The sequence below is a fragment of the Lepidothrix coronata genome, unplaced genomic scaffold (assembly GCF_001604755.1).
Source record: "Lepidothrix coronata isolate B3197 unplaced genomic scaffold, Lepidothrix_coronata-1.0 Scaffold49, whole genome shotgun sequence".
NCBI classification, from domain to species: Eukaryota; Metazoa; Chordata; class Aves; order Passeriformes; family Pipridae; genus Lepidothrix; species Lepidothrix coronata.
Window position 1 is genome coordinate 2867686 of NW_016690229.1, and position 20646 is coordinate 2888331.

The 20646-nt window shown below is 40.7% G+C and overlaps 1 protein-coding gene across 3 annotated transcripts in view; it reads left to right on the top strand.

Annotated features, from left to right (window-relative positions):
• Positions 1-20622, top strand: part of VAPB (VAMP associated protein B and C) — a 38412-nt gene extending 17790 nt beyond the window's left edge. Inside the window, exons 3-7 of one of the 3 annotated variants that reach the window (XM_017815250.1) lie at positions 5809-5912; positions 8132-8212; positions 9331-9384; positions 9645-9683; positions 11745-20622. In XM_017815250.1, the coding sequence (XP_017670739.1) occupies positions 5809-5912; positions 8132-8212; positions 9331-9384; positions 9645-9683; positions 11745-11903 (437 nt within the window). In that variant the 3' untranslated portion in view covers positions 11904-20622. Of the gene's footprint in view, positions 1-5808; positions 5913-8131; positions 8213-9330; positions 9385-9439; positions 9617-9644; positions 9684-11744 lie in introns of all 3 variants that reach the window. The other 2 variants (XM_017815249.1, XM_017815251.1) reach the window with 2 other exon arrangements.
• The last annotated feature ends 24 nt before the right edge of the window (positions 20623-20646 follow it).

Consider the following 20646-nt stretch of genomic DNA (forward strand, 5'->3'; position numbering starts at 1 on the left):
AGACTTCAAGTATCCCATTATGAGACTGCCGTGCTAACCCTGAGCTGTGCTTTCCTCTTGCTTATGTAGCTTTACAATTTTCCCTTTTCTGGTGACTTTATTTATAGTGATTTATGATTTGGTTAGTTTTGAAAATGGCTGTGGTGTATTTAATCACAAGCTCACATGTGTGTTCTAATATTTTCATGCTGATAATAATTTCAGTAATAAATGATGGTCCTAAATTGCCAGTCCTTTACATTAGCATTATATTTTAAAATGCAAACAGTACACATTCATTGTTCTTCAGGTAATATATTGAGGTAAATTTATAGGTAGATGTTACAGAATTTTGGGTTTACAAGTGTTAATTTTTATTTCCTACAACATTCTAAACTGGAGTTTAATAGAGCTGTATATATGGCTGTTCTGGTAGGTCCTTTAAACCATCCATGGGACCTAAATTTGGACTTGAAGTTGGCAGTGTCTTTGGTTCTAATCAGCAGATGGGATCCCTTGGATAGGGATCAAAGAGGGGACTCCCATTAACTTAGAGAACAAAATTGCTTTCAGGTTCACAGAAAGGGGGGAGACGTGTTTAACCTTTGCTTTGGAGTAATGTTGCTTGAGAACAGAGGAGTGATTTTGGAGTTAATGAAGTGAAAAATAAATAGAATTTGTTTCTTTGCCTCTGAATCAGTTATTTTTCAGTCATGTAATTTAAGTCTTGAACAGGGCATAAAAATAGGACTTGAATAAATAGGACTTGAATTCTTCCAGACCTAGTGAAAATACTACTGATGAGAAATTATTAGAATGTAGTTAATTCAGTAGTAACTTCTGGACACTTAAACTAATTGGGCTGTATTTACTATATGCAATCTGTCCTCTTGGAAATTGCTGACTGGCTTTACCAGAGTCACTGATTGCACTGGTTTGTCTCTCCAAAAAATCAGTGCCTGTGGTGGCATGAAGCTCTGGAATGATTTATTAGTTTCTCAGAATGTTACTGACTGCAGCTGAATTTGGGGCAGCCTCATCTCCTTGCACTGTAGTAACCAGATGCCTTTGTTACACTCCTGTGAAACTAAATCTGTACTAATTTGATGTAAGTATATGAGAAGATATTCTGCCCTGAGACAGAGGCAGCAGTTCGAACATTATTCCACCTTATATGGTACTAATATAACGGCTCGTTTAAAACACACAGAATGCTAGAAGAATAAAGCTTACTTTATTCTAGTGGAGTCTCAAATACTGGCTTCTTATGCCAAATCACAGCTTTTCCTAAATCCCAGCATTTCAGGCCCTGCCAGCATGTGCTGCTCGCTGTGGTGGCAGGTTTGGAGCCCGTGTTTTCACCTGTTATATAATGGCATGTAATTTTAACAGCTCAGTTTATGTAACTGTCGGGGAGCGTCTGTGTGTGTGCTGTCAGCTGATGGCTCTGCATGTGCTCGGAAATGCTGGGCAAAGAGGGGCATTTGCACACATTCCCTTTTTGGTAGACACGTGTGATTTCTACAGAGATACCTGATTTTTTTTCCGAGAGGTTGAAATCTAAATCATGAGTGGATTACAAAGGAAAGTGGAAAAAACCTTCAGCAGATGCTGGTGAGGTGTGTGAGGGGGGAGAGAGGAAGTGCAGAAGGAACCATCTGTGACAGTGTCCTGCTGAAGAGAGCAGTCTGAACACGCTGCCTGAACACGGAGAGAGGCTGATGTTGGCCTTGGGTCGCTGTCGAATATCCTCGGGAGGAATTTGTACTCTTTTGTGAGCTTGCCTGACTTGGAAAAGGCAGCTGGCATTGCCTTCAGCAGGGATGGAACTCAGCCCTGTGCTCTGCAGTCACGGGGGGGCTACCCTGTTCCCTCATCCACTGCTGCATTCCCAAACTTTCCCTCGGCAGCATCTCTGCTGTGCCTTCTTCCCATGGACCTCCCGGGACCCTGTAACCACTACCAAGTTTTGGCTTGGTTGTGCCTCCTTGCTTTAAAAGATTCTGTCTTGGTCTTCACCGATTCAACATTTTTTAGTATTATGGAAATATTTACTGAAATTTTATGTTTGTTTATGTAAACGTGGAACAAACATGGAGGGTGCCGTGGATTCTGCCCGTTTCTGTAGTTGCGGTGTCCTTCCTCACCTCTGGCAGAGCTGATCAAATTGCACAATGAACTTGAGACTTGCCCCTGGTTGGGGTATTTTATGGAAAGGTGACATAAATGTGGTAGATTTGATCCATCCAGACCCTGAAGAATTGCATGCAGTGTCAGTTGGGAAAATGATCAGTAAAGCTGGAAAAGAAAAATAGATTCACTGACTGTTGAATGAGCTGCTGGAGAGTGAACAGTGATGTGGTGGATGGAAATGTAATAGCAGGAAGTTACTAGTGACGTTTCTTGAGAATGATTCTTGGTACTAATCTTGTTTAATGCTTTTACAAGTAATTCTGGCACAAAGAGAGCACTAAAAACCCTGATGATGATGATGTAAAGTTGGGAAGTTATGCAGCAGAACTAGGTGTCCTTGAAGGCTAAAGTGAGACAAACAAAGGATGAGTTTCATTAGAAAAAACTGCAAAATCACATACTTGGAGAATAAAGTACTCCTGCTTGTTAAACAGAGGGGCCTGACTGGGGTGAGCAAGATGCTGACATAATGTGGCTGTGAATAAGGCAAATGCAGTATCGCACATCTGCATTTGTAGGCAAATATGTAGCAAACAAGCTGATAATGGAAGAGAGAAGAGGGTAGAAATGCTGTTGTGCAAGGCACTAGTAGAATTTCCTGGGTGTATAATTAGAGTAGCTCATATAGAGGAGTTTGTGCCAGAACAGGTGCAGAGAATGAATGGGGAGCCTGGCCCAGGGAGGACCCACTGAGTCTGGCTTACTGAGTGTGCCAGAAGGCCAAGAGTTGCTGTGATTGATGTCTTGGAGTGCACCAGAAGTAAATGACTCTTCCCCTTCTCTGATATTTAAGCAGAAGGGCAGTATTGGTCCAGGACCAACTAAACAGGCCATTAATAAATTTAGATGGAAACTAGAGGAAGGTTGCTGACCATCTGAGCTGGGAGACTTTTCTGTTCCTTCTGCTCCTGGAAGGGAAAGGTAGATCCCAGCAGGTGTTAGAGGTAGAATTTTGCCTCCTTCCATGTTCCTTGCTTCAGATTTCCTCTGTTCCTTGAGAAAGCAGATTTACCCTAGGAAAACCAGAAGAGCTTAATGCTTCTGACATTGTCACTAACTTTGCCAGTAAACTGTTCTAGGGGAAAAAAAAGAGGATAGTGGGTGGTCAGTGCCTCTCCTGGCTATCTACAGATAGATGAGGGGCATGGCAGGGGTGTGTGAGAAAGCTGGTGTCCATTGCTTTAGAAACACTTCAGGATGTACAGTAGGTCAGTCCTTCATGTTTGAATTTTGAGAGAGACAAGTGGGCTCACAAATACAACTTCTCTCCATTCCATTGATCTCAGTGACTGTGCAGTTTTTGCTCAGGGTAGAACATTGCTGGTGCTTCAGCTGGGGGGAAACAGGTGAGAAAGTGTTTGAAATAACTGATGGATGCTGGTGGTAGTAAACTTGAAGATCATATGAATAATTTTGTTTCTTAAAACTCTGGATTCTGATGAAAGCAGAAGCTTCTGACCAGACGAGATGAGTGATGTAGGAACACACTTTTCACATAGTTTTTGCATAAAGTATGTGGTTTCCATTCAAAACAAAGGAGCCACATTCCCAGTAGCAAATTCTCCAGCAATTAGGGCACTTTCATGGAGCTGCTCTTTCACAGAAAGCCCCAGTAGCACGCGAATAAATATTGAAATGATTCAGTTTCCTCTGGAACAAAGTACGTATTTTTGAGCTTCCCATCTGGCTTACAAGACATTTGCTGAATAATTTGTGTCAATGTGGCTTTCATGTATTGATCTAAAAATACAAGTGCTAACAAGGTTTGTACTGTCGAGCCCTCTCTCGCTCTTGTGATTTAGTGAATGGAGCTCAGAGCAGCGTTCCAGGACGGATTCAGCTCTGTCACTTGGGGAATCCTGATTTTCAAATGAGCTTATGGATGCACTCAGCAAAGCAGGCTGATAAACCCACAATCTGCACAAGTTCCATAAACAGTGGATAGTTTTGACTCTCCAGTTGGATCTTGCACATTATGTAGATTTGAAATAATTCAAGTGTCTGCTACAGTGAAGAAAAAAAATGCTGCTGCTTTTCAGCGTGTTGAAATATATGTGTTCTCACAGTGCACTCACTTCTGTTGGGAAAAGTAGTTTTAAAAGTCCCCTGTTTAATTTGCAAACACTTATTTTGGACTAGTGTTCAATTACTGCAAGGTGAGTTAAAAATGTATAATAATCTTTAAAGCACCTCATCCGAGGGAATTTATTGTCTTCCTTCTCTCTGGGCTTTAAAAGGCATGTGGTTGTTGATGGCCACAGATTGTGTGCATAATAAAGATGGCACAGCCATAACATCCTCTGCTCATTGAGGGAGGCAAATTGCTTTGACTTGCCTGCATTTGCAATAGATGGGATCTTTGGATATTGCTTTTATACAAAAAAACCCTGCAATTAGTGCATATGAATCTGGGCACATAATGTTAATAGCACCAGTACTTGAAAGTAATCCTAATTCTTGAACTGCTTCTCTTTTCAGTGATTGAATTGAGGGACTGAAGTGAGCTCACTGGTCATAAAATGTGAATTTTTATATCATTTTTTGTGTTAGCAGTAATGACAGTATTTAGAAGCTTCATTTTATTTGAGGGAGTTGGTGGCTTTTTGCAATATCTAATAACATGTTTGTGTAAACTCTGTTGCTTATTTTCACACGTTCTATCTCGTGTTGAAGCCAAACCCATGTTTGTTAATGTCACAATAGCTGAATATCCAGGTGTCATTTGCAAATGTGACCACTGTGATTAAAGCATATTCCATGTAAATTAAATACTTCACTGTCCCCCTTCAAGTTACTTTAACATGTTAGTTCTTTACCCTAAAAGAAAAGACATGGAAACTCCTAATACTATGTAAAAAATGGAATAAAACCCCACACCCCTAAACCTGCTGTTCCTTCCTCTGCCCCCTGAACACAGTCATTTTCTGCATAAGTAAATTCTGGAATGCTTTTTGATTTTTAAATGGAGAGAAATACATTCTTTGTATACCTTTCAGAGGCAGAGTTTACATCACATTTAACCATTAACTTCCAGCTATAAATTGGTAACAAACGTTCAGTGACTTATTTTTGGAAGTGAAATACTTGTGCTTGATACAAAAGATACTGTGAGGCTCTTAAACTTTGTAGAGGAAATTTCCATCCTGGGACTGGAACCTGGAGGTTTACAACGTTTGCCTTTGCCTCTGTAGCTCTGCTCAGGGACCATCAGCAACACTGTGTGCACGGCTCATCCAAAGGCTTGTTACTTCTGCCCCAAGGGTGGAGGAAGACAAAAAGATGCTGCCTTTGAAAATTTTTCCCTCTGTCCCAGAGGATATGTAAATTATCCTATTTACTATGAATTACTATTGTTATCCTGCCACACTTGTGTACAGAATATTGTAGAGTGATCAGCAATTCCAGAATTCTCAGACAGAAGTCTAGACAGGCTGGAGGAGTCTGTTTCTCTTACCTTCTTTCAGAATTTTGGTTTAAAGTGACATTCCTGATCTCAGCTGCTGCTTTGGTCACAAGGATGTACGACTTGAACCCATTTCAATGTTTGATTTCTGAACTGTGGTACCTGTATCATCAGTGCATGACTCTGCATCAGAGCAATATTAATGTGATGTGTTTTGGGGCTTTTTCTTGCAGTGATGCTACAGCCTTTTGACTATGACCCTAATGAGAAAAGTAAACACAAGTTTATGGTTCAGTCTATGTTTGCTCCAGCTGATACTTCAGATATGGAAGCAGTAGTAAGTATTGATATTAATTTAAATAGATTTCTTTCTAGCTGTATAATTCTGTAAGTCCTTTTACTGTGTTGCCTGAGGGCTGTTATCAGTCCACACTGGGATGATCCTTGAAAGCTTTCCCAGATTTCCATCTCCGTGGATTTCAAGGTGTTTTCTGTTTATTTTGAGCCCCAGGAATATTGCACTGAAAGAGACAGTTGGTGTTGTGGTTGCTTCCTTGGGAAGCTGCTGTCAGGAATGGGATGCCAAGCCACAAAACAAGTAGTTGTAGTTTTTTTGCAATATATCCTTTTTTAGAAAGGCCAACTTGAACTATATATTCTAAGAATACGTAGAATATGTTCTAAGTCTGTGGCATCTTTTCTATTTTATGCATCTACTCTCAGTCTCGAGTCTTCCCTTGGACAGCTGCTTTTCCCAGCAAGAGACAAGAGGATGATTTACAAGTGGTGTATTTTTCTTTATCGCTGCCTTTGTCTGCTGTGGCTTTGGCAAATGAAAGGTCCTTGTAGATTTTGTCCCGTGGATTAAAAATGGGAGCAGCAGAAGCAAAGAAAGACAAAAGACATAGAAAGAAGATATCAGGCTACAGGAGGGCAACCTGGAAAGGAACAAACCATTATGTCAGCTGCTGCCTTTCCTTTAACAGCAGCATCTGCTACCACAAGAAGGCACAAGGAAGCTTTGGGAGAGCACAGGGTAGCTGTTGAGGACACCATATAAAAAGGGAAATGCCATTACCTGAAGTGTGGGACTTGTGTGTGTTTGTGTATGTGTGTTACTTAAAGAAGTAACCCCAGAAAAGCTCAGGGTACATATCATGGTTTTTTTATAATAGTCTTTACAAGATGGGTCTTCTTCTGAATAGCTTTTTAAGGCTGGGGCACTCTGCAGGGTTAATAATTTCCCTTCTGAAAGAGATTTATGGAACTATATTTGTTTAATGGTCTCAAAATAAGATCCAGTGGGAGAAACAGCTATAGTAATAAAATCTGCATCACTAGAAAGATAAGCCAGTCTGCCTTTCTTTCGAACTCTTTAATTTTTATGAGTTACTTTATACCATGACAAATGTTATTCTGCCAGCAGAGAATGTTTTTAGTACCTAGATGGGCCTTTCAGTTTTCCAGAGCTCTCCAGACCCGATACAATTTCTTTTCCTGTAACACTTTGTTCAGTTCTCAGTTCTGTTCCCACTCTCCAAAGCTCTTCCCATTCTGGATGAACAGGTGAGCCCAGTTACAGGAGGACTGTAAAGCTTTCAACACTTCCCAGGCAGCCAAGGAGCTCGAAATAGAATTCTGACTTCAGCCCCAGAAGAGCTGGAGTAGGATTCAGCTATTTAGGATGAGTTAAATACTCCTTCAGGTTGCATGGGGTTGGCCATAATTTGACACCTACTTGAGATATGCTGGGAATACCAAGCCACCAGAAGTGTGGTCACAGTGAAGAGAAGCACGTGAGAACTCCAGGATATGAGTGTGGACACTTCTTGCTGGATATCACTGCTGGGAATAAATCTCTTCACTTCAGGGTTGCAGCTGATACTGAGCAAAGATTTATTACTGTTAATCCCTATTAAAAATATTGCAAGGAAGCTTGTTTATGGTACACTCCCTAGTTGAAGGGGAGAGAAGGTGAGAGGGGAATTATCTCTCTCTGTGTGTAGCACATCTGTTATCGGTCAGACACCGATGCTGAAAAATAAGGAGGTGGAAAACAAGGAGGGGAAAGAACAGTCCTGTAGTTTATAACAATTAGGGAAAAAAGCTCATGTGAAATTTGAAAAGTTTGAATAGGAACTCAGCTGGGCAAAGACTTCAGAACCAACACTGTGATTGATTTGGGTTTTTGTTATCTTTCCCTTCCTTTGAATTCACCCCTCCTTTTTCCTTTTGTTTTTTTAACCGGGCCCACAGCTCCCCCTATCTCTGCTAATTACTCTGACACAGCTCCCAGTCCTCATAAATTACCTGTGGAGGTTTCAGACTATTTAGAATGATTTGCTTCACAGTGTCTGGTCTGTTTTCACGATGCCAATCAGTCACATATTTGATTTCATTTTTCATCCTGTATGTGGCTAATGGAACATGATAAACACCTGTGGGGGTTTTTTCCCTCAGTAAAATGATGTGATTTGTTTGCATGATACACTGCATTTTCCATCTGCCTTATTATATTGATATGTTTAATACTAAATTAATATTAAATTATTCCAGTGGAAAGAAGCAAAACCAGAAGAACTCATGGATTCGAAACTTAGGTGTGTGTTCGAGCTACCAGCAGAAAATGATAAGCCTGTGAGTATTTTCAGATGCATATGGAGTGATTTAACTTAATACCACAGCAAATCCTGTAATATGGCATGTTTATGCAGACAGCTCTATAAGCAAAGGACAGAACCCTCTGTTTCACTGCCTGGATGGCATCACCCTTTAAAAACACAGTATAAACTGTTTGAAGTCTTGTTAATCCTTAACGTAGCTGGCAGCTAATTTGAACAGTGTAAGTGCAACAGTAGCACAGAGCAGTCTGAGTCAATCTGTTTTCATTTAGTGAAAGATCACGGGATAAAAAATATTTAAAATAAATATAAAGATGCTGATTGATGGTTGTAAAGCTCAGAGTTTATACTGAATACAGCAGCAATATTATTTGTCTGACCAATGCTCCCCTTTGCCCCTGTGGGACAAATGCTGATTTCAGCAAGTAAATTGGTAGAAAGCTGGTGAGGAAAACACAAATGCAGTTTGGGATTATATTGCAATTAGCAGCTGTAATATTGCAGGATCCTTTTTTTAGGGTAATGAACACATTAATTTAATTTCTAAGGGAACTGTGTAGTGTCCAGCGTAGAACTGATAATGGTTTGAATAAACTGAGAAATGTTTCCTAATATGCAGGTGCTAAAGGCACAGTTGTTCTACCTTGCACTGGACAGCTTGTAATTGGGATTATTTATTGTTTGGGTGAGGAGAGACTGGTTTGGTTTTATGAGGGCCCTTTCCAAAGTGCAGAGCATGGAGAGGATCCAAAGGCAGGAGGGGGAGGAGGGTTTGGAGCTCTGCAGCTTGTTCCCTACCTTGGGTTGCAAGTTCCACCCTCCCCACAGTGCCACAGAAAGAAGGAGAGGTGACAGCCAGGGGTGAGGAGGGAGGAGAGAGGGAACTGCAGCAGGATCCTGGTTCCTGGAGTAGCTGCTGGTGAGGAAAAGGTGAGGAGATCACTGATATCCCATGGGCAGACTGTGAGCAAGTTCCCATTCATATTGTGAGACCTGGACTGAGGATATTTCCTTTTCTGTGTATGCAGGGACTGGAAAGTCGAGGTCATTCTGTCTGCACTTATTGCTGATTGGTGTTTTCTGTGAGAGCACTAAAGGTTACAGAAAGAAAAATGTTTATTTCTTTTGATACAGGCACGTTTCAGGTGTGCACAGACAATTTTACCTGATCCTCCTCCTAAATATCAGGTGTGTGGTGTGGTGTTAATAACTAACCAAAAATCACTCTGTCCTTTTTTAACAGCATGACATAGAAATAAATAAAATTGTATCCACAACTGCAACAAAGACAGATTCCTCTGTAATGTCTAAATCAATAAGTTCTTCTTTGGATGACACTGAAGTTAAGAAAGTAATGGAAGACTATAAGAGGCTTCAAGTAGAAGTTCAGAGGTTACGGGAGGAGAATAAACAGTTTAAGGTAAAGATATGTGTTGTTTTCTTTTCAGATTTACCCCTTTCCTGAAAAAGAAGCTTTCAACTTAAAGGTTTGGTTCCCTGACCATAGCACAATATCTGAATATTGTCTATAAAGTAAAAGATAACTTAAGTTTTCTCTCTATAAACTGTGGAAAGGTGCTGAAATCAGTGGTTCCTTTGAAAGGAGGTACAAGTGATGCAGTCAGAGAAGCTGATTGAAGGCAACCTGGAGTAATGAATTCCCCCTCTTTTTTTCTTTTCCCACCTAATTTTCTCAGTGTGAATTAATCCAGTGTTGGGTTTGGCCCTGTTCTCCCAAAACCTATGGGAGCTTGAGGGCAGTGTTGTGCAAATACTGAGTGTTTTAATGATTGAGTCTGTAATAAGCCATTGAAATGGCCAAATTAAGACAGATTAATGGGAAATGTGCTCCCTGTCATATCCAGCACATCGCTGGGAAGTTGAGCAGCCTTTACCACTGTGCTGACAAACTCTTTTTGCAGCAGTTTCATTAGTTTTAAGTGTCTGGTTCCATAGATATCAGCACCAATGAACATTTAGATTTTGTGACCATTGCAGCCCAGCTGAAGGAATTCTGTTCTGTCAGCTCTGGCTGATGCATGAAGAAATACTTTAAACCAGTTTTGTTTTGCACAGAAATAACACACATAATACAACAGTAACATGCCCTTAACTTCTTGTGTTCTTGTTTTGCCAGCAACTCATTACTATAAGTACTGTATGATTTTAGTTAACTTTTTTGCAAATCAGTCTTGAATAAACACTCTACAGGAGCTATCTAGAATTGAGCTGATGTCTCACAGTAACATCCTGAACTGGTGAGCTCTCTGTCCCCTTTGTGGAGTGCAGAAACATCTGTAAAACATGAAAAAACAATGCTAAATCACTGCCAGCTCCCAGGTGCTGTCAGTGTCAGTCAGGAGGAAGTTAAAATATTTCAAATGGAAACTTGTTGTTTCTAGCAGTGAAATTACTAGATATGTAAACAACACTTTATTTATTTACAGAAGATGGTTGTCCCCGTCCAGACTTAGAGCAGCAATGGGGTATCAGGTGGCCTGTGACTTAATGAGTAAATAAATAAATTAATTAATAAATAAGTTATCCAGAATGTTCAGGTGTCCCTTTAAATTCAAAAGCGAGAAATACTGACATACCCTGAGCCTTTTGAATTTCACTTATCTACAGTTTTTAAGGCTGCAGTAACTTTTATTCCAATTTTGAGTGGGTTTTTATGTATAGTCTGGGAGGCTTTTGCTTCAGTATCTTATACTTTTGCACTGTAATATTGTAGCACATTAAAAAGTCTAACACTTGCTTCAGCTGGACACAAATTAGGTCACAAAAGGCTCCTTTTACCCTCTCCTGAAGTGCTCTGAGTGTGTGTGTGTGGACTGGAGTGTGCTAACACTTAGGTGTGCTGCACAACACTTCAGGTAAAGCTGGGGAGCATCATCTCCACTTGAAATGATAATATTTGGTGGTGTTACATTGTTTTATCTCTTGTCTCATTCATCTTTCAATCAAGTGAGCTGTCAAGCTCATACCAAGAAAATATCTTAATTATTGCCATTAGTTACATGTCAAAATGTCAGCATTAATGTGATGGGGGAAATAGATTTCCCTTCAAAGGCTGGGACAATTTGCTTGTGATATCTGACATCTGACTGGGGGAATGATGAGTGTAATTGCCTTAGGTTGTGAAAAATATGCAACTTTATCTTAGTTATATTGAAAAATGTTTTCCCCAGGAGCACTTTATGTGCTTACAGGGCACGAAAAGCATCTTCAGGCCATCCCCTCCATCATTCCTGAGTTCTGAAGCTGTCTCTAGACTTTGGACAGGAATGGCTTCCCCATTCTTCCCCTGTTTCCTTAGCAGGAGGAAACTTCCAAGAGCTTGTGGCTTTTGCTCTACCACTCAAGTAGATACAGAATTCCTCTCCTACCTCACTAGCCTTCCCTTCTCAAGATTATTTAGGAACTAGAGCTCTAAATTAGCTGTAAATTACCTTTCACCTATTGTGTAACACCCACCTAAATAAGTATGGTAAAGGGTGAATGTTTAAAGCTTTTTTTCATTAATTAATCAATATATCTCCCTTTAGGAAGAAGATGGACTGCGGATGAGGAAGGTACCCCAACCAAACAACCCAATCTCTCCTTCTGCAGCTGCTGTCAAGGATGAAGGGCTCAGCTCCAGACTACTTGCTTTGGTGGTTTTGTTCTTTGTCTTTGGTGTAATTATAGGAAAAATAGCCTTGTAGAGGCAGCATGCTGGAAATTGTAAATTGGTTTGATGGTTCTGCCATATCATTGGATTAAATTTATTCATAACAATGTTTAAAAAAAAAAAATTAATGTATGACATCTCACAGGTCTTGCCTTTAAATTACCCCTGCACAAATACTATGTAACATAATCTAGAAAGTTTAAAATGTACGATGAGTGAATGAATGAAAGAGAATATGCTTCAGTGATGAAGGGGGGGGAGAAAATCCTGATTTAACACTACAATGGAATATTGTATATGTCATTTTAAACATTCTTAGACCCTGGTACATGTTGCTGGATTACCTCTTTTTAAAAAAAAAAAAGAAAAAAAAAAGGAAAACTAGAAAAAAGAAAAAAAACAACCTCTTCCTCCACTGCTGGAGCTGGCCCTCGGGATGTTTGGAGCTGGGTTAGGCAGGAGGTGTTGATAACTTCTGTAAAATACGTTAATCCACCATTCTGCTCATGAATTTAACAGTTTCTGTCAGTGTCTTCAGCTCTGTGCAAGTTACCAGTTCCTTTGGCACTTAACTGAGTAGTGAGAAGCTGCAGAGAGCCGTGTGTGGCCACGCTGAGTGTGCTGGGCAGCACCGAGGGGCTCGTGCTGACGGTGGGACGCGCTTGGGATAAGGGGCGATGCCTTGTTCTCACCAAGGGACCAAGCTACACTGCTGTTGGTTCATTTAGTTGAATTAAAAATGTTATTCAGAGATGTTTAATGCATATTTGACTTATTTAATGTATTTCATCTCATGTTTCCTTCTTGTCACAAGATCGACTAATACTACGTGGTGTGAAAAGGCACCTGTTTAAAGCCAGTGACTAGAACTAAAAATTTGCTGCTGTAGTGGTGCAAGATTCTTCTGCCTCCTGGTGTTTTGGGCACTACACAACTGTTGGGAGTTTTGATCATCTGAGCATTGGGGAAAACAGTGGTCAGGAAACTTGTTTTTGTATGTAAATAAGTCTATCTAGGGGAAAAAAAAAATATTAGTAGTAAACTAGTCCTATGCCGTAAAAGACCAATCCTGTTTGACTATGTAGCATCTTAAAAAAAAAAAAAAAAGAAAAAGAAAAGAAAAATTAAATAAAGCCCCCAAATTAATGTTTCCTTTGTTACTTTTGTCCTGTTCTCACAGTTTTAGAGGTGGGGAGGAAACAGTGTTCTCTTGTCAGCTTTGTTTATGGCATAAGGGAACTTTGTTTCAGGGTGATTATTTTTTTTTTTCCAGACTAATTTTAAGATCAATCCAAACCACCCCAGCAGGAGTCTGGTACACAAAAGTGTTGTTCAGAGTAACCCTGTTGGCTGCTGAGGTACAAGGTAACATCCCACTTTCCAGGTTAGTTGGGTTCAGCAGTTAAAAGACACTTGACAGCACATTCAGATTAAGGTGAAGGTAATTTTGTTTCTAAGCTTCCTTTTAGCACCAGGTATATGAACTCAGTGTGCTTTGACATGATGGATTCAGTAGGTGAAATAGTTTTGGAGGAGGTGAATTCACATATTTTCTTAAGTGGTAGACCCAAAAACCAGTGGTGACAAAATTTTTTGTGAGTATTTCATGATTAGGATAAGCCTTTTAAAAGTGACTTCTGTCATTCCGTCCTTATTGCTGTGATTCCATGGGAAAGCTGTTGGGGCTGCAGCCTGTCTGCTGCACTCCTTGACCTTTATGTTTGTCCCACTTGTGTCTCAAGGGTTTCCTTCTTTGCAAGTGCAAATAAGTGAAATTTTACTTGAGGCTTAATAAGAAAATAGGTGGAAAAAAACTATAACCGGTGTGTTCAGCCTGTGAACACGACTCTGGAAGTACTTGTAGAAGATTGAGCAGAAAAGGAGAGGTGTATTTTTAGCATTTTAAAGTGCTGGTGGCTTCTCTGCTCAGGAGGGAAGGGACAGAGCTATTGCAGCCTTCCTGCAAAGGGCAGGGAAGGTGGGAGTGAGCTGGGAAGAAGGAAGCAGTGAGTTCAGTGGGACACATGGGGCAGAACTTATCAAGACAAAGATACTTTTGGGGCAGAAGGAGTAAACTTTTAAATGAAACACTGTAAAAGAGCCTTTTCAGAAAGACAAGGTTGTAAGTGATGTTGCAAAATTAGTTTCCGTGACTTTGAAAAATGTATTTGAGAAAACCTTTACTGAACTGTGAAGTAGTTTTTTTTCAGAGACTGTATCGTGATCTCACTCTTGTAAGAAAAGCTGAATTCCTGATTTGCTTTAAAAAAATAGGGTTTTTTGAGGGCCCTTTCTGCTGAAAAACAGACTGAAAAAAAAGGTTGGTTAAAAAAAAATCACTGTCTTTGCAGAGTAAAGGGGAGAGGATCAAAGCTTTGAGCTGGTCTGCTGTGAGTAAATGTGTAGTAATATTCAGGTAAATTGTACACACACTGTGAGGAGGCACAGGGCAAAGGCAGCAGCACGTGTGTCCTCCTCCAGTGTTCAGTGGTCACTTCTTAGTGATCTCTGACAGCCTGGAACTTTAAATCATCCATGAGCAAAGCTGTCCCGGTGTTTTGCACTCCAGGATTATAAAGAGGTCCCAGAAAACACTCTCATGCTTTGCCAGATTCCCTAAAAACATGTGATCAAGGAGGCCAGCAGAGGATCTGTTGGTAAAGACTGTAACCTGCAGTTGGGGCTGACCCACATCGTCGGTCCTAAACAAGACTCTGAATTTAAGTGCTTATCTTTTGGAATTTAACAAAATTCTGAGGTCTTCCCTCACCATTTCTGACAGCCCTGAATTATCTGGGTGATGCTTTGCTTTTGCTGAGCTTAAAATAAAATAGCTGATCAGTGGGATCCCCACTGCCTGTCTGTCTGACCAAACCCTTCTGTCATAGGCAGTAGAAAGAAATGTTAAGTACTTCTTTTCTCCATAAAAGGCCAGTCTGTAGATACAGTGCAAAAATATATTGGATAGATGTTCTTAAATGACCTGGACCTTTTGTAAGTCTTTCCTTCCATGACAACACCAGAGCAAATGTTTTCATTAAGTATTCATATTCTGGAGGACATTGTACATCTTAGGAAGTTATGCATGAAACACAGGGTTTCTAAATAAGATTATTGTCTGGGGTCCTCACACAACAACAGCTGTTAGAAAACTGTGATTGATACATGATAGTAGAAATCAAGTTATTGCTAATCTACTTATTGTCCTTGCTGTTATTTTAAGATGACCACTTGCACATACATTTATTGTTAATTTTTTTAAGAGCCAGTAGAGGCTGCTTGGTGCACTCCTCGGGCAAATTTGATATGAATAGGTGTACAAAATATCTTGAAGCCCAGTGCTGGGAAACGAGTGGAAAATGGTTTCTACTATTTTTATGTAGTTATCCACATCTTAAGGCAAATACTGTGTGCATGAATGATCGTAAGTATTGCTGTGCATTGGCAGTTGTCAGCTGTGACTGCACAACTGGAACATGTGGGAGCCAGAGCCCAACTCAGGTTACTGTGGAATAGCCCTTGGGGTTGGAGAACAAGATCATGCCATGTCTGTCATGTTGAGGGGGATTGATGTACCATAATGTCATTTTCTAAAAATACAGGATTGTAATAGCTTGATGGTGGTATTCCATGTGACTTTTTCCTCCTGAAATGCTGTTAGTGGGATAAAGTTGGAACTTCACTTTGCAAATCACTATAGAGTTTCTTGTCACCAATAAACTCGGAAGGGTTTCTATTCTCTGCACATGTGAACTTGCAGTTCTTGTCAGCGTGTTTGCATCGTGGTGTGCACAGAGTGGATCATTCACCTCTCAAGATACTTGAGGCTGCAATTCCCCACTGGAAGAAAACTATCCCTTTTCTTCAAAAAAATGGCACCTTTTTCTCTTAATTGGAACGTCCTTAATTCCCAGGCACAGTAGTGACTTAACTGTAGTACTCTTAACTTTCGAAACAATGCTTCTCTTGCTCTGTGTGGTGACCCGAAATGCCATGTCCTGAGTTCTGCTTTCCAGATAAAGGAACTGAGAAAAAAACACAGCCAAAAATCCCTCTGTTCGAAATGAAAACCCATGTAAAAGAACACTCTGAACCTCCTGTTTGTTGTGGCTGGGTCACAGCTGCACTAGGACTGCACAGCAGCGAGGAGGCCTGGAGAGCTGCTGTTCCATGGATTGGGAATGGCTGAGCATCCACTGCCCAAATCCTCCAGTGAGCAAGTTGAGATGGGACAGGTGGTGAGTGGATTTCAGTGTATGTATTTGAGTTTTTGTTTTTGAAGTCAGAAACACTAATACAAGCAGAAGGTCATGTGTAGAGTGAGACTAGTTCAGTACCGTCTGTGCAGGTGACTGTTCTTTGGAATCAGACACATGTCTGCAAACCTAATTTACTAATTAGAAAATAACTGTACAAAGCAGTGTTTAGGCATTTTAGAGACAAAAGGACACACTGAGCAAGGCTGTTTGTTTGTACAGTGAAACCTTGTTCTCAAGCTCAGCTTCGTGAAGAGCTGACAGGGGGATCCAGAGCTGGTATAAATCATCTGTTACAGTTAGATAAATCATGGGATTTATTGTTCTAGCAGGGCAATGCTGATCCTTTAACCATGTCCAATTAAGTTTTTATATTACTCTGACAGCTCCATGTATTCTGATCACTTTGTCCAATGTGTGTCAGTGCAACAGTGACACTTCTCATTGTGCTGCTCCTCACTTTTATTTTGATAAGCTTCAGAGAACAAAGTAATTGTGTGTTTCCACTGCTCAGCTATAAAATTTGTTTGTTTTATTAATGGGTTGATTTTTTTTTTTACTGGATAATTGAAGATTACTTTTAAAATAACCCAAGTAAGAGCCAGCCAGGAATCTCTTGCACATCCTATTCTAATGAGCACAGACCTGCACACTTCCAAAGTGACCGTGGGCCTGTCATTCACTCCGCTGCTCCCTGTGGCTTCACTTCCTGCTAAAGAACTACTTTCATGTTTGTATTTGAAGAGTAAAACTTCTTGAAACCTTTCCTAAACTTCCACATAGATCTCTTTGCCTCCCAGCCCAGGCCTAAGTTTGTCCCGAAGCCTCTGTGTGAGTGGAAGTACAAAAGGAACGCGGGGCCTGCGAGCACAGAAACAAAGCTGCTTTTCCTTGAAGCAAACTTGAACTTTGGATCTTTTCTCCTGTGATCTGTCATTAGAAAATGGCCTTTTCCAGATGGCAAAACAAAAGAAGTTAAGAAAACAAATGAATTAAGAAGAATTAATTGAAGCTGCCTATTACAAGTTGACATTATCCATCTGGCATTTCTGTTTATGTTTCTACATCGGTACATTTCATTCTGATTTAATAAGTTCCTAATTTTGTGGGGAGTTTTTTTAAGATTTCGAAGTGCCTATGAGGAACAGCCCGTAGTGAAGTATTGTTCCCAGTTTAGCTGTACATTTTTTTAATCAAATCTTTTTCTTTAGTGGATAAACTCACAAGATTAGAAAAGCCTCTTGAACTCCCTCATGTTTGAGTTGGCAAATTTCCTACACACAATTATCCACACAGAGATACTTCTAAAAGACCTTTATTAAGGCTCTACAAAGTCAAGCACTCAGGAATTAGGAAATGGCAGAACCAGGTTTGTGCACTGGTAGTTTGGCCACTCTGTGTGAGTACAGTGCAGTATCTGGTCAGTACCTGGTCAGAAAGTGAGATGAAGCTGCTCAGAAGTTGTCTAAAACTCCCAGCTTTGTGTGCCTGGCCATATAGAGGCTCTCTTAAGTACAATTAGATTTTTAAAAGTGGAACTTAAAATGTGGAACTGGGTGTAACCCACGTGCGTGTCAGGAGGGAATCCTTTGTGTTCTGTGTGTGGACACTCGTTCCTGACCCAAGCTCCCAATGTGTAACTTGGAGCTGAAGCAGCAATTTTCATTTCCACATTTCACTGGGAGGCCACACACAAGTGTGATTGGAGCCAGGAATCTTCGCTTCAGTTTTGAGCCCAAAAGAGCATTTCTGTGAAGGCTGGAGACTCTGCTGCCCATCCTCCTTTCTGATCTGTTCTGCCTGAGCTGTCAAATCTCACTCCACTCCCTCCCTCAGCGCTTTGGTTCAGACCAACTCATCCTTGTTCCTTCCCTGCTCCCTGGCAGAGAAATCCACGTTCAGATGAGCATCTTTAACTGGCTTTCCTTCCCTGCTGCCTGCTTGTTTTCCATCTGGGTTTTTCTTCCCATCACCCTGCCAGTGTTGCTTTTCCCTGCCTGCCTGTCCCAGACTTCTGGCCCCCAGAGCACTGTGGCTGCACCTGGGCTGCCTGGCAGAGACATGGATGTCTCACTGGTCCTGGATGCCTTTTCCCATCCTGGATAACCACTCACCTTCTGCTTCCTCTGTGATCAAATTTGTGCCTCCTTCCTCTTCACTCTGTGTAGAGTTTGGAGCAATGAGTCTTGTCACCCATCTCCTTTCTGTCTCCAGCTTCTTCCTGCTGTTCCAGGGCAGTATATTTATTTATAGTACGCGACAGGCTTTTATATTCCATCTGGATTGTTTATCAAATGAAGCAGTAGCTCAATGCTGTTAATGTATCCAAAAATGTTTTGAAACTTTTTTGTGTGTTTTGTTTCAGTTTAAGAATTGTTTGGGAAATCAGCGATGCAAAAATGCATTCAGAGGTATTTTAAAGAGAGGGGCATGAGGGTGGTTAATTGGAAAAATAAGTTGCTGTTAATTGAGCTGTGAAGAGATTGTCAGAACTGTGTTTGTCTGGCAAACTTGGCTCCTGCTTTAAACTTTTGCACCTGCTAAAGAAGCAGAAAATTGGAAAGGCAGCTTGTCTGAGGAGCTCGTGGTGGTAAAGAAGGTACTGAAGGCTCAGGCTCAGTGCAGGAAGGCAGAAAATGTGTTGAGACTGTTTGGAAATTATTTTATTTTTCTTTGCTTTTTGGAGTTGTTAAAAAATGATTAAACTTTTGGAACGTATTCCAAAAGAAGTGAATGGAGGAGAGTTTTCTAAGACACATGTGCCTGTTACCATCAACTTCCAGCTGGTACAAACCTGCCAGCACATGTTAGCTTGGGTTTTCTTCACAGGAACAATAAAAGGGTATTTATTTGTTTGGTAGTTGAAAAGAAGCCAGTAATCATGATTAATGTTCGTGGTCTATGTCTTAGACCTGGTTTTTTTAATGCAGTGTTAGACATGAAAGATGAAGTTATTTGGTTTTGTCTTGTGTATGTCAGATAAAGATAAATGAATCACAGAACTCAAGCTGGAATCCTGATTACAGTGGAGCTCAGCACAGAACCATGTGAGCTTCTAATAAATGTAATTGCTGCTTCAAAAGGGCATAGCTGAGCAAATTTCATATCAGATTTGGTAGTGGGGAAGAAATTAGATGGAAAACTGAATTAGAATTGGCAGTTTTCTAAGTGAAAGGTATTAAATGGCCAAAAACCCAATAATTTTGCAGTCGAGAAGGGGGACAGCTTTGGCTAACTGCCCATCCTGCTTCAGTGGTGAAATGAAGGGAAAAATTAGATGGAAACTAATATAAAACAAATGAGAAAAAGGGAAGCAGACAGCAATCCATTCAAAATGGGAGTTAGAAAGTGCAGAAAATGAATAAGGAAAGCACCAGCCAAAGGGAAAGCAAACCGTGTGGGTTGGAGTGCTCAGAGAGGGCGATGAAGAGCTGGAGTTCAGGGGAAATCTTTGCCCTAGGATAAGGACTGTTAATAGGTGCAGGTGGTAAAACCTGGTGATGATGTCAGAGGACTGGAAAGGTGATGTCCTTCCTTAGCAATGCTCAGTATTTCAAATCACAGGCAGGCCTTGAAGCCCTGGCTCAGTGTTTGTAAGGGAGGAGCCTGGGGCAGTCTCGGGGCTGCTGCTGAGGGTGGTGAGCAGGACAGGACAGGTCAGCCAGTGTGACAGCCCTGGGAAGGGATGGAAAAGGAGATGGATGTTCCTGAAGGAATGTGATCCAAGTCCTTTCATTCTCTTTGGTTTTCAGTTCTCTTCGGGGTTAGAGTCTGCCTGGGCCCCTGCAAAGCTCCATGTTTCCTGACAATCACACGTTGCTGAAGTTCAAAGGGAACCACAGTGAAATGGGGATGCTCAGGGGGATTCTGTGGGGACCTGGAAGATTCAGTGGTTCCAGATCACTGATGAAAACATACAAAACCACTACTGATAAAATAGTAACATGGCAAAAATATCCCTACCAGGACCAGAGTGAATAACAGCTCCATGTACATTCCCAGTGCAGTCCCAGGGTAAAAGACAAATGAATACGAATATGTTCTTGTTTTAATTACTGTTAGCTGTAAGTGATTATCCTTCTGTATGTCTCAGCTGTGAGAGCTGGGAATTTTGGATGCAGTTTGGATATTTACATTTTAAAAGAGAAGCTGGGTAATTGGAATGGAATCAAAAAAGAAGAGATGCAGAAATTACTGGTGGAGTGTGAAAATGCCTTAGAGAGGGTGAGAGAGAAAACTCAGTTGGCTGAGCTTTTCTACCAAAGTTGAGACTGTCTTGATTACAGTGCACAAATACCTTCACAGGGAGAAAACACTGAACACTGCAGCTCTCTGAGCATAAAAAGAGCAACACAAGAATCACCGACTGGCAGTGGAAGCCAGGCAAATTCAAATTGGGAAAAGGCACAAATTCTTAAGAGAGAATAACTGTGTAATTTAGGAATGTGTCTTCAAAAACTGTGAACAGAACAATAAAAGTTATGATATTTATGCAAATAGGTCTTTCATGGCTTTTTTTTC